Raw genomic sequence first — 14179 nt, 5'->3', positions numbered from 1 at the left:
AGAATAAGATATGGGGAAGAGAGGAAGGGGGAGGGGGAAGGAGGGGAAAAAAGGTGGGGAGAAGGGGGGGCGCGGCGGCAGAAAAGATATTGCACTTTATATTGCACATTATATTGCACATTGTCCGGTATTGCTTATTGTTAGGCTAGGCTACCGCTCCTTCCCATCCTCTGTCCTCCTGTTACCCCTCCTCCCCCCCAGAGAGGAGTTGTACAGTCTGATGGCGTGAGGGACAAAGGAGTTTTTAAGGCTGTTCGTCCTGCACTTGGGAAGGAGCATTCTGTCACTGAACAGGCTCCTCTGGTTGCTGATGACGGTGTGCAGAGGGTGACTGGCATTGTCCATGATGTTCAATAGTTTGTCCATAGACCTCTTCTCTGCCACTATCACTAGAGAGTCCAGCTTCATGCCGACCACAGAGCCGGCCTGCCTGATCAGTTTGTCCAGCCTGGATGTGTCCCTCTTGGATGTGCTGCCCCCCTAGCACACCACGGTGTAAAACAGGACATTGGCGACCACATACTGATAGAACATCCACAGGAGTTTCCTGCAGATGTTAAAGGACCACAGCCTCCTAAGGAAGTATAGCCTGCTCTGTCCCTTCCTGTATGAGTGTTTGGTGTTGCAAGTCCAGTCCAGCTTGCTTTCCAGCCACAGCCCGAGGTACTTGTAGGAATCCACAGCCTCTACCTCGACTCCCTCGATCAGAACTGGTTGTGACCTTGGTCTGGACCTCCCAAAGTCAATGACCAGCTCCTTGGTCTTCGAGGTGTTGAGCTGCAGATGGTTCCTGTTGCACCGCACAGCAAAGCCCCTCACCAGGCTCCTATACTCCTCCTCTCTGTCATCACTGATACACCCAACGATGGCTGTGTCATTGGCAAACTTCTGAATGTGACACAGCTCTGAGTTGTAGCAGAAGTCCGCGGTGTACAGGGTGAAGAGAAGAGGGGCCAGCACCATGCCCTGGGGTGCTCTGGTGCTGCTAATCACAGTGTCAGACGTGATGTCCTTCAGCCTGACATACTGCGGCCTATCAGTGAGGTAGCTGGAGATCCAGGTGACCAGGCAGGGGTCCACTCGCATCCTGTTCAGTTTGTCCTGAAGCAATAGGGGCTGGATGGTGTTGAAGGCACTCGAGAAGTCCAAGAAGAGGATACTCACTGTGCCATTTCCCTTGTCCAGATGCAAGTGGGCTCGGTGTAGCAGGTAGAGGATGGCATCTTCCACACCGACACCTGCCCGGTACGTAAACTGCAGACAGTCCTGGGCACGTTGTACCTGGGGTCTGAGGAGGCTGAGGAAGAGCCGCTCCAATGTCTTCATCAGATGTGAAGTGAGTGCCACTGGTCGGAAGTCGTTCAGCTCGCTGGGCTGATTCTTTTTGGGAACTGGAACAATACATGATGTCTTCCAGAGGGTGGGTGCACTCCCCAGCTGCAGGCTAAGGTTGAAGATGCGTTGGAGTGGTTCACCCAGTTCAGCAGCACAGGTCTTCAGTAGTCGGGGACACACCTTGTCCGGGCCTGCTGCTTTCCTGGGGTAAAGCTTCCTCAGTTGACCTCTGATCTGGTCTGCAGTAATGCATGGAGGAGTCTGTGTTGAGGTGGGGGAGGAGGGGGCTGCTGTGATGACTGGGGGGAGGTGTGTTGAGGGAAGAAGGAGAGATGGCTGCAGTGAGGGAGAGGGTGGGGGGGACGTGGGCTAGTTGAACCGATTGGAAAAAGTCATTCAACTCATTCGCCCTCTCCACTGTCCCCTCAACGATTCTGGTCTTTGTATTGTGGCCTGTGATGGTTTTCACACCTTCCCAGACCTCCATCATGCTGTTCTCCTTCAGCTTCTGCTCCACCTTTCTCCTGTAGCTGTCCTTAGCTTCCCTCACGCAGTGTTTTACCTCCTGCTGTGCTGCTTTCATTGCCTCCCTATCCCTGCTCCTGAAGGCGGTCTTCTTCCTGTTGAGGACAGCTTTGACTTCCTGTGTTACCCATGGCTTGTTATTAGGGTGACACCACACAGTCTTAGCGGGGGAGACCACATCTGCACAGAAGTTAAGGTAATCCGTCAGACAGTGTGTCAGCCCCTCTATGTCCTCACAGTGTGGGCTAAGCAGTACATCCTAGTCTGTGATGTCATAACAGTCCCTGAGGGCATCTTCCATTTCAGGGGACCACCTCCTGATGGAGCTAGTTGTTGCAGGCTGCCTTTGAACCAGGGGGTTGTACTTCGGCTGTAGAAGAACCAGGTTGTGGTCAGACTTCCCTAGTGGGGGGAGGGGTGTGACTATGTATGCATCCCTCACATTAGCATACAGCAAGTCAATTGTCCTGTTGTTCCTTGTTGAACAATCCACAACCTGGTAAAAAGCAGCCAAAGTAGAGTCCAAAGTAGCGTGATTAAAGTCCCCAGAAATGATGATAAATGCCTCAGGGTGCTGTGTCTGCAGCCTTGCTGTGACAGAGTGAATCTTCTCACATGCAGCGGCTGCGTCTGCCCTCAGAGGGATGTAAACACAGATGGTGATCACGTGACTGAACTCCCTCGGCAGATAATATGGCCGCAGGCTAACGGCTAGCAGCTTCAAGTCCGGGCAACATAAAACTGTCTTTACGGAGATATGTCCCGGGTTACACCAGCGGTTGTTAACATAAATGATGAGTCCCCCACCTTTGCTTTTCCCGCATGTGTTCGTATCTCTGTCGGCTCTCACAGCAGTGAATCCCCGCAGGTCCACGTTAGCATCCGGTACAAGGTGTGTTAGCCATGTCTCCGTAAAGATAAATAAGCTGCTCTCCCGGTAAATCTGCTGGTTGTTCAGAGTGGAAAGCTCGTCGACCTTATTCGGCAGCGAGTTCACATTCCCCATGATAACGGAGGGAATGGATGGTTTGTAGCGGTGCCGGTTGTCCGCTAGCCTAGCCTTTAGCTTAGCTCCAGCCTTGCAGCCCCTGGGTTTCCTCCTCAGCTCGGCCAGGATGGGGTGTCGTATCCCGGCTTGTCCCATTGTTTTCAGGGCCAGCAGCTCCTCTCTCAAATAAGTGAGAAAACTGGCTCCTGGTTGCGTGTTAAAGTTAAATATATCCATGTTATATAAGTAAAACACACTATGTGTTCGTAAGAAGAGCAGAAAAGTAAAAAAAGGTGGAAAAAAGAGGTTTAAAGAGCTAAAAACTACAGAGCTACTGGAGAGGCAGCCGTCTCACACAGTGCCCATACGTAAAAGGAGCAAGGTATTGAGCTCAGAGAACAAAACAAGACAAGGACAAACAATTCTCATAACAACAAACAGATATTGGGTTCAGGAGATTTGGTGTGTATACGGTAAGTTCAAGGCTTCACATTGATTAGTGTTGACATTAAAAGGAGGTGTTTATAATCTGGGGAAGAGGCGGATCAGATGCTGCCAGGGACAGATCAGAGTCCTCAATATATTCCAATATACCAGCACACACCATTTCAAATATTGTGTCCAGTATGTTATTATACAATTATATTATAGCAATATCCAGTTTAGGCTCCAATGTAGTCCAATATCCCAACATACAGAGTAGCCAATATTTTCTGCAATATATTCCAATAAACCACCTGCAATATATACAGGACTCAGTCTTTTTCCATACTAAATATTCTCTTACTGTTTATTTGTATTCTATAATATCAACATTTTCTATTTTAAAGGCGTATATATATATATATATAGTGTGTGTGTGTGTGTGTGTGTGTATGTATGTATGTATGTATGTATGTATGTATAATATGTATAATATATAAAGAAACTTTCGATTGAGAATAATTGACTAAATATTATTATTCCTGAAAACACCATTCATTCATTGATGGACGCTCTACAGGGAATGGTATGTGATTTTCTGAGGGTTCCTGCATGTCACCAAGAAGGTAATATAAAATTGACCTGACTGCAGAACATTAAATGAGACCGTCAGTGACGGCGTAGCTCACTCCAGCCCTGTCTAGTCCAGAAGGAACGATCTAAATCAGGCTACCTTGTGCAATAAATGTTACAAGTTATATACACTATATACAAGCTATATATAGAAGCTATACACACCCTTGGAATACCGACCTATTTGCCAGAAAGAATCCAAAACAGCGAGGAATTGACTGAGAAGAAGCGATTTTTGTTGAACTGCTTATTAAGGCTTAATTAGTCCAGAACTTCATTAATAATTGTAATTAAGCAAATCTGGGTAGAAGTTATATGCACCCTAGGTACCCCTACCTTCACGCCAGAAAGAATAAAAGTATTGAGGGAGAAGAAGTGATTTGTGTGGAAACTGCTCGTTAGGGCTTAATTACTCCATTATTAATTGCAATTATGTAAATTTGGGTAGACGCTATATGCACCCCAGGCAGATCTACCTTCCTGTCAAAAAGAATAAAAATCGGTGAAGAATTGAGAGAGAAGAAGCAATTTTTGTGAAATGTAGACAATGCTGGATGGACAACACATGATGGCATAAACTCCTCACCTGTCAGCCGGATGAGCTAACAAGGGAATGTTAATCAACAAGCCAGTCGTGTGAGATAAAAAGGCAAAAAAAGGCATTAAATTTCAATTAAAACAAAGAATCATATAATTGAAATTTAAGCAAGGAACAAATCATGACAGGTGTTCTGTTACAGGAAATTAATCAGTGATGAGGTGGTGTTTTGTGTGAAGTAGCGCTCCTATATCATAGTAGGTTTTTTTTTGTTATTAATTAAAGAATGGCACATCATACTTTTTGTCCAGTTATAGTTACATTTAATGCTGTGGATTGTACACGAAACAAGCACACTGGCTGATTGGAACCTTCTCCCTGTTGTCTCAGCTATTGCATTCGTGCTCAACATTTTTCATGCTTTTGTGAGGTCTTCCATTTCACTTGATGATGTACTTTTCATTAACTTTTACCACCGCATGCAATTTATTCTCCTTAATGCAATAAAGTTGTGTGTGCAGAGGAAGACGGTGCTTCATATTTTCCCCTCAATAAACCAGGACCACTCCCCTCCCTTTTTCACAATATCTTCATTTGAGATTTTGGTATATTAAATAAAAAAGTCTCTGTATATTTCTCATTAAAGTTGGAAAGAGGATTTAATAACGCGAAATGAAGTGCAGCTAAATGAAAGCAGATGCTGGAGAGAGGGGAGAGGGTTCGCACTCTCGTTTCAGCACACTGCTTTTATTTTGATTCTTTATTGGCAGTTAAGTGCGGATTAAGATCCCCGTGATGGTGCTTAAGCTGTGCGTTTTATGTTAATTTGAGAATTAGGTTTAAATTGAAATTTGGGTTGAGGTGACTTTTGAAATCTTTTTGCTCAACTTTATTCACAATGCAGTCGGGACACCAGTAGTTACTAGTGGATTGTTGTTGAAAAATATCACTAAATGTGTGTATTGCTGATACTGTGCCTGTCAGTCCTAGTGAAGGGGCATGGTCTCAGAGGTATGACTTCTGGAAAATATCTGCTGCAAGTTACGGTACATGAATTAAAGTGTGTGTGTGTGTTGGCAGGCGGTCTACGGGGGGCCACCATTGTGGATTCTCTGGATACACTGTACGTCATGGGTCTAACAGAAGATTATAAAGAAGCTAGAGAGTGGATACGCACCAGCCTGGACCTAGACTTGGTAAGAACATGCTTACACATTGACAACTATCCAATACACACTTCCTAACTGGGAATCCTGGTTTTACTATGCTAACTACACAACATAGTAAGTATATAACCTTGCAAGCCATGTTTGTTTCTACTTCTTCTTTTTTTTTTTCCAAACAAGTTCAAACTAAAAAAGCCAACTCGGAATCTCATTTGAAAATAAGTCTTGGAAGCAAGCAAAGATCATATGTTGATTATAAATGAATATACTAGTCATTCAAGGTGGGTTTTTCTGTTGATTTTGCTTCTAATTGTAAGAATATACTTATTTTTTACTTTCATAAATCAATAGCAAAGATTTTTAAATGGCGCTTTTCAGTCTAATCACAATCTTTGATTGTGGTAGCGAATGAGCCAAGTGCATATACACAACATGAGCTTTATTTGGGGAAAGTCCAAACGTTGGGGTAAAAATTCTCTTCAGGGGTAACATCAACTAAGGACAGTCCAGAATAAACTGGGAACAGAAAATATGGCTCAAAGCTGCATGATGCAATCAACAAGATTTGACAAAGATACTGACACGAGCGTGTATGTAGACAACAAGAAGTCATGGCCCAATGGATAGAGAAGCAGCTTTGGGACCATAAGGTTGCTGGTTTGATTCCCTGGACCAGCAGCACTTCCTTGAAGTGCCTTTGAGCAAGGGACCAATCCCCAACTGCGCTCCAGGCTGCTCTGGGTATGTTGTACGTACATCACTCTGGATAAGAGTGTCTGCTAAATGCCTGTAATGTCATAATCAATGGTGAAATGCAAAACTGGGGAACACAGCTGAGTAACACATACATAGAGAATTTGTGATGCTGATTTTATATTTAACAGCGTTTTCTTTTTCTCAGCCTTTACAAAATGGTATAGCCACATAAATCATTCTGTTTTCATCCAGCACCAGTTAAAAGTTTGGACACACCTTCTAATTCAGTGTTTTTTCCTTATTTTTAATTAATGAAAAGTCACTTCATGTCTTAAAGTAATGATGGATGTTGTTTCTCTTTACTTAGTCGAGCGGTTCTTGACATAATATGGATTACTACAGTTGTGGATGGAATAGGGCTATTTATTTATTGAGTATTTTTATTATTTACTGTTTGATCTCAAATGCAGCATTTACCTTGATGATGCATTGCATACTATTAACATTATCTTAACCAGCTTCATAAGGTAGTCACCTGGAATGCTTTTCAATTAACAAGTGTGCCTTGTCAAAAGAAGGCACGAAACTAGTCCACGAATTAACTTTTGACGAGGCACACTTGTTAATTGAAAAGCATTCCAGGTGACTACCTCATGAAGCTGGTTAAGATAATGTTAATAGTATGCAAAGCATCATCAAGGTAAACACTGACTACTTTGAAGAATCTAAAATATGAAATATTTTTTTAACACTTTACCACATAATTCCACATATGTTCCATATGTTATGTTATTTCATAGTTTTGATATTGTATACTGTATTGTTCTACAACCCCGATTCCAAAAAAGTTGGGACAAAGTACAAATTGTAAATAAAAACAGAATGCAATAATGTGGAAGTTTCAAAATTCCATATTTTATTCAGAATAGAACATAGATGACATATCAAATGTCTAAACTGAGAAAATGTATCATTTAAAGAGAAAAATTAGTTACACATCTCAAAAAAGTTGGGACAAGGCCATGTTTACCACTGTGAGACATCCCCTTTTCTCTTTACAACAGTCTGTAAACGTCTGGGGACTGAGGAGACAAGTTGCTCAAGTTTAGGGATAGGAATGTTAACCCATTCTTGTCTAATGTAGGATTCTAGTTGCTCAACTGTCTTAGGTCTTTTTTGTCGTATCTTCCGTTTTATGATGTGCCAAATGTTTTCTATGGGTGAAAGATCTGGACTGCAGGCTGGCCAGTTCAGTACCTGGACCCTTCTTCTACGCAGCCGTGATGCTGTAATTGATGCAGTATGTGGTTTGGCATTGTCATGTTGGAAAATGCAAGGTCTTCCCTGAAAGAGATGTCATCTGGATGGGAGCATATGTTGCTCTAGAACCTGGATATACCTTTCAGAATTGATGGTGTCTTTCCAGATGTGTAAGCTGCCCATGCCACACGCACTAATGCAACCCCACACCATCAGAGGTGCAGGCTTCTGAACTGAGCGCTGATAACAACTTGGGTCGTCCTTCTCCTCTTTAGTCTGAATGACACGGCGTCCTTGATTTCCTTAAAGAACTTCAAATTTTGATTCACCTGACCACAGAACAGTTTTCCACTTTGCCACAGTCCATTTTAAATGAGCCTTGGCCCAGAGAAGACGTCTGCGCTTCTGGATCATGTTTAGATATGGCTTTTTCTTTGAACTATAGAGTTTTAGATGGCAACGGCAGATGGCACGGTGAATTGTGTTCACAGACAATCTCGTCTCGTCTTCTTCCGCTTTATCCAGGACCGGGTCGCGGAGGCAGCAGTCTAAGCATGGAAGCCCAAACTTCCCTTTCCCCAGACACCTCGGCCAGCTCCTCGGGAAGAACACCGAGGCGTTCCCAGGCCAGCCGAGAGACATAGTCCCTCCAGCGTGTCCTGGGTCTTCCCCTGGGCCTCCTCCCGGGGGGACATGCCTGGAACACCTCCCCAGGGAGGCGTCCAGGAGGCATCCGAAAAAGATGCCCGAGCCACCTCAGCTGATTCCTCTCGATGCGGAGGAGCAGCAGCTCTACTCTGAGCTCCTCCCGAGTGACTGTGCTTCTCACCCTATCTCTAAGGGAGCGCCCAGACACCCAACGAAGGAAACTCATTTCGGCCGCTTGTATCCGCGATCTTGTTCTTTCGGTCATTACCCAAAGCTCATGACCATAGGTGAGAGTTGGAACGTAGATCGACTGGTAAATTGAGAGCTTCGCCTTTTGGCTCAGCTCCTTCTTCACCATGATGGACCGGTAAAGCGACCGCATCACTGCGGAGGCTGCACCGATCCGCCTGTCGATCTCACGCTCCATCCTTCCCTCACTCGTGAACAAGATCCCGAGATACTTAAACGCTTCCACTTGAGGCAGGACTTCTCCACCAACCTGGAGAGGGCAAGCCACCCTTTTCCGGTCAAGAACCATGGCCTCGAACTTGGAGGTGCTGATTCTCATCCCAGCCGCTTCACACTCGACTGCAAACCACCCCAGTGCATGCTGAAGGTCCTGGTTTAATATCAACAGATCTTCATTTAAGGTACGTGAATCTTTTCATCATGGCACCCCTTCAGCCTGTTCAGTGTGCTGAGTGCAGGATGTTTAGTCATTCTTCCTCCGTCACTAGCGATAGCTCTATTAGCTTTACTTGTGATAAGTGCAGATTAGTTAGCTCTCTGACGGAGAAGATTTCAGTGCTAGAAGCGCGTGTCCAGGCTTTAGAGCAGGTTAGTGAGCGTGAGAACAGTGTAGTTTCTGTTAGGGAAAGTCTGGACGCCCTAGGTGGAGTTAGCAATCCCCCAACTCCGGCATTAGAGCCCTTACAGCGGGGCGAATGGGTGACGGCTCGGCGGCATAAGCGTAGAGCCAAAGCTACCGCTGAGGCTCGCCCACGGGAGCACCACTCCTCTCCGCGTCACGTGTCGAACAGGTTTGCTCTCCTTAGTGATGCACCCACTGAGAAACCTGAAAGAGCTCTGGTTATAGGGGACTCTATCATACGGCACGTGAAATTAGCTCAGCCTTTAGGGGCACCAGCAGCTTTAGTCAGGTGTATTCCGGGAGCCAGGGCGCCGGACATAGCAGGTAATCTTAGGGTCCTAGGCAAGCACAGGTTCTCAAAGATAGTTATCCATGCAGGAGCTAATGATATACGCCTTCGTCAGTCTGAGGTTACTAAGAGTAACTTTGTAGAGGTGTTTAAATTAGCGAAGGCGATGTCCGATGCTGTAGTATGCTCTGGCCCCATCCCAATGCGGCGTGGCGATGTAGCTTACAGCAGGTTATGGTCGCTGAACTGCTGGCTGTCCAGGTGGTGCTCTGAAAACAGTGTGGGCTTTATAGATAATTGGGCTAATTTTGAGGGCACTGCTGGCCTGTTAGGGCGGGACGGTATCCATCCCACTCGGGAAGGTGCTGCTCTCATTTCCTGCAGCATAGGTCATAGTCTCAGAACAGGCCTAGTTAATTTCTGACAATCCAGAGCCAAGGCCAGGGAGCAGACGAACAGGCTAAACCGACTGTCTGCTAGCTGCACAGAGTCGTCACTCAGGGCCCACTACATCGAGACTGTGTCTGTTCCCCGAGCTCAACAAAAAGGTAGAAATTTTCAGAGAGTTTGTTCCAGTAACCTAATCAATATAAAATTAGATCAGACTGACTGTACAGCTGCTGCCAGCACCTTTGATCTAAAGGTGGGGCTATTAAATATTAGATCTCTTACATCTAAAGCGCTAATGGTTAATGAACTCATTACTGATCAGGAGTTTAATGTACTGTGTTTAACAGAAACATGGATTAAGCCAAATGAATATATAGCATTAAATGAAGCGAGTCCTCCTGGATACAGTTATATACACCAGCCTCGTCTAACTGGCAGAGGAGGAGGCGTCGCGGTTATTTATAACGATTATCTAGGTGTAACACACAAACCTGGTTATAAATTTAATACATTTGAAGTTCTTCATACTCATATAATGTATGTAGCCTCGAAAAATAAGTCTACCCAGTTAATTCCATTGCTTATTATTTACAGGCCCCCGGGGCCATATTCTGAGTTTCTTTCTGAATTTGCAGATTTTATCTCAGATCTGGTTATTTCCTTAGACAAAGCTTTAGTTGTCGGAGATTTTAATATTCACTTTGATAACCCAGAAGACCCTTTAAAAACAGCGTTTGTGTCCATCTTAGGTTCAGTCGGGATTAAGCAGAATGTCATAGGACCGACCCATAATGGTGGTCACACCCTTGATCTAATACTAACATTCAGATTAAACGTAGACAATATAGTCATACTTCCACAGTCTGAAGTTATCTCAGATCATTGTCTCATCTCATTCAAAATATGTCTGAGTAATAATATATGCACCTCACCATGCTACTGTATTAAACGTACTTTCACGTCAACTACTGCACAGAGCTTTATAAATGATCTCCCAGAGCTGTCAACTTTGATTGGGTCACTGTCAGCCCCTGCAGAACTCGATCAGGCAACTGAATGCTTAGAGTCAACATTCCGCCATACTTTAGATAATGTAGCTCCTCTAAAAAGGAAAATGGTCAGAGACAAAAAATTAGCACCCTGGTATAATGATGACACTCGCACATTAAAACAGACCACTCGAAAATTGGAACGTAAATGGCGTCAAACAAAATTGGTAGTGTTCAAATTGGCGTGGAAGGAGAGCTTCCTGAAGTATAGAAAAGCTCTTAGTGCTGCGAGATCAACATATCTCTCCTCCCTAATAGAAGATAACAAAAATAATCCTAGATTCCTATTTAATACTGTAGCAAAATTAACCAGGAATAAGTCCACTATCAACACATGCACACCTGCAGTATGTAGTAGCAACGACTTCATGAATTTTTTTAATGACAAAATTGAGAATATCCGACAAAAAATTCAAACTACTAATTTAAGGTTAGACAATGAAAGTGACCTTGTAGTTAACAATATAACTGTATCAGATCATCAGTTAGAATGTTTTACTCCCCTAAAAGAAACTGAATTACTTTCATTAATCTCTACATCAAAAGCCTCAACTTGCGTACTAGATCCCTTACCGACACATCTATTCAAACAGATAATGCCTGGAGTAATTGAACCGCTTCTAAAAATAATAAATTCTTCTCTTATGATTGGCTATGTACCCAAATCCTTTAAACTAGCAGTTATCAAACCCCTGATTAAAAAACCTGACCTTGATCCCTGTCAGCTGTCCAATTATCGGCCAATATCAAACCTCCCCTTTATCGCCAAGATCCTTGAAAAAGCTGTGGCACAGCAGTTATGCTCATATTTACATAGGAATAACATCCATGAAATGTATCAGTCAGGATTTAGACCTCATCATAGCACAGAGACAGCACTGGTTAAAGTAGTAAACGACCTACTGTTGGCGTCTGATCAGGGCTGTGTCTCGCTACTTGTGTTGCTTGACCTTAGTGCAGCATTTGATACCATTGATCATTCCATTCTTCTGGATAGACTAGAAAATGTTGTGGGAGTTAAGGGAACGGCCCTCTCCTGGCTCAGGTCTTATCTAACTGATCGTTATCAGTATGTCGATATAAATGGTGATATTTCTAGACGTACCGAGGTAAAGTTTGGTGTTCCACAAGGTTCTGTCTTGGGTCCACTGCTTTTTTCTCTATATATGTTACCTCTGGGCAATATTATTCATAAACATTGTATTAGTTTCCACTGTTATGCTGATGACACACAGTTGTATGTCTCTGCAAAACCTGATGAGAGACACCAGCTTAATAAAATTGAGGAATGTGTTAAGGACATTAGACACTGGATGCTTATAAATTTCCTTCTGCTTAACTCTGACAAGACTGAAGTACTTGTGCTAGGACCACATACAGCTAGAAGTAAGTTTTCTGATTACACAGTAACTCTGGATGGCCTTTCTGTTTCTTCACGTGCAGCAGTAAAAGACCTCGGAGTGATTATTGACCCCAGTCTTTCATTCGAAACTCACATTGATAACATCACCCGGATAGCTTTCTTTCATCTCAGAAATATTGCAAAGATAAGAAATTTAATGTCATTGCATGATGCAGAAAAACTAGTCCATGCTTTCGTTACCTCCAGGTTGGATTATTGTAATGCCTTACTGTCTGGATGTTCCAATAAGTGCATAAACAAGCTCCAGTTAGTTCAAAATGCCGCAGCAAGAGTCCTTACTAGAACTAGAAAATATGACCACATCACGCCTGTCTTATCCACACTGCATTGGCTCCCAATCAAATTTCGTATTGATTATAAAATACTACTATTGACCTTTAAAGCACTAAATGGTCTCGCACCACAGTACCTGAGTGAACTTCTGCTCCTCTATGACCCGCCACGCCTACTTAGATCAAAAGGTGCAGGCTATCTGCTGGTACCTCGTATAGTGAAGGCTACATCAGGGGGCAGAGCCTTTTCTTACAAAGCCCCACTGTTATGGAACAGCCTTCCAAGTAATGTTCGGGAATCAGACACAGTCTCAGCATTTAAGTCTAGGCTGAAAACATATCTGTTTAGTCAAGCCTTTTGTTAATGGTGTTTATGAGGTAAAGGAGTAGATCTGGAGGGTCCTCAGACATAGAGTGTTTTGGTAAACTGGGATGTATGGATGCTGTCAGTCCCCACTCGCTTGCTCACTCGAGTTTGTTGACGGTGCAGTGGCTGGCTGCTTTATGTCCCGGGGCTCCCTCATGCCTGTGTTACCTTCTGGCTCTCTCCTTTTAGTTATGCTGTCATAGTTAGTTGCCGGAGTCCCTGCTTGTACTCGGTGCAATATGTATACTGTTCCTACTTATTCAGGTGACATTGGGCATACGTAACCACCTGTGTTTTCTTTCTCTCCCCCCCCCACCCCAAATCTGTCCCTCTGAGTTACATGGAGTCAACAGGAAATCTTTTGGTGGAGACGGTGGGGACCTCGACTGGCTATCGTAGCCTGCAGGGAATCGGCCGTCAGACATTCTGTCGCATGTCCCAGACCCGGTGAAATGTAACTGAATTGTCTTGGCCAGGCCTAAGGGTCCCATCTGCATCTCATCATTGCTGAGGAGTGTGCTCCCATCACCCAATCAAGCATCCAGCCAGAGCAGGTCATGATATATATTTTTTACCATATTAACATGCCATTGTGCGTCATGCCTGATGTAAAGACTCTCGTCTCTGCGAGCCTACCACACAGATTTAATACTTGTCATTTTTAGGGCATACCTAACAACGTGTTTTCTTTCTCTCTCTCCCCCCCCCCCGCCCCCCCCATCTGTCCCTCTGAGTTACATGTTGATCCTGGGATTGAGATGCTGGCCTCTTCTGCCCCTCGGACCTGCTTGATCCATCCTGGTGCCCTGTGTCTGGTCGGAGTTTTATCGCCCCACTCCTGTGAAGGACGGCCCCATGAGGACAGTTGAGGGTTATACCTGTTAAAAGTGTTAATATTATAGTCAGGCTGTCTGTTGTTGCCCAAATGAGGATGGGTTCCCTTTTGAGTCTGGTTCCTCTCGAGGTTTCTTCCTCATGTCGTCTGAGGGAGTTTTTCCTTGCCACCGTCGCCACAGGCTTGCTCATTGGGGATAGATTAGGGATAAAATTAGCTCATGTTTTAAGTCGTTCAAATTCTGTAAAGCTGCTTTGCGACAATGTTTATTGTTAAAAGCGCTGTACAAATAAACTTGATTTGATTTGATTTGATTTGGTTTGAAGAAGCCAACAGGACAACATCATCCGCAAAAAGCAGAGATGAAATCCTGTGGTTCCCAAACAGGATTCCTTCCGGCCCCTGGCTGCGCCTAGAAATTCTGTCCATAAAAATTATGAACAGAACCGGTGACAAAGGGCAGCCCTGCCG

General features: G+C 44.2%; 1 protein-coding gene across 1 annotated transcript in view; it reads left to right on the top strand.

The window, feature by feature from the left end:
* The window catches only part of LOC132867419 (mannosyl-oligosaccharide 1,2-alpha-mannosidase IA), a 614171-nt gene that overhangs the window by 392118 nt on the left and 207874 nt on the right, over positions 1 to 14179 (top strand). The window contains exon 3 of the mRNA XM_060900322.1: positions 5523 to 5638. Within this exon, the coding sequence (XP_060756305.1) occupies positions 5523 to 5638 (116 nt within the window). The remainder of the gene's footprint in view (positions 1 to 5522; positions 5639 to 14179) is intronic.

The sequence above is a fragment of the Neoarius graeffei genome, chromosome 19, assembly GCF_027579695.1.
Source record: "Neoarius graeffei isolate fNeoGra1 chromosome 19, fNeoGra1.pri, whole genome shotgun sequence".
NCBI lineage: Eukaryota > Metazoa > Chordata > Actinopteri > Siluriformes > Ariidae > Neoarius > Neoarius graeffei.
This window is presented reverse-complemented; position numbering and strand designations above follow the sequence as displayed.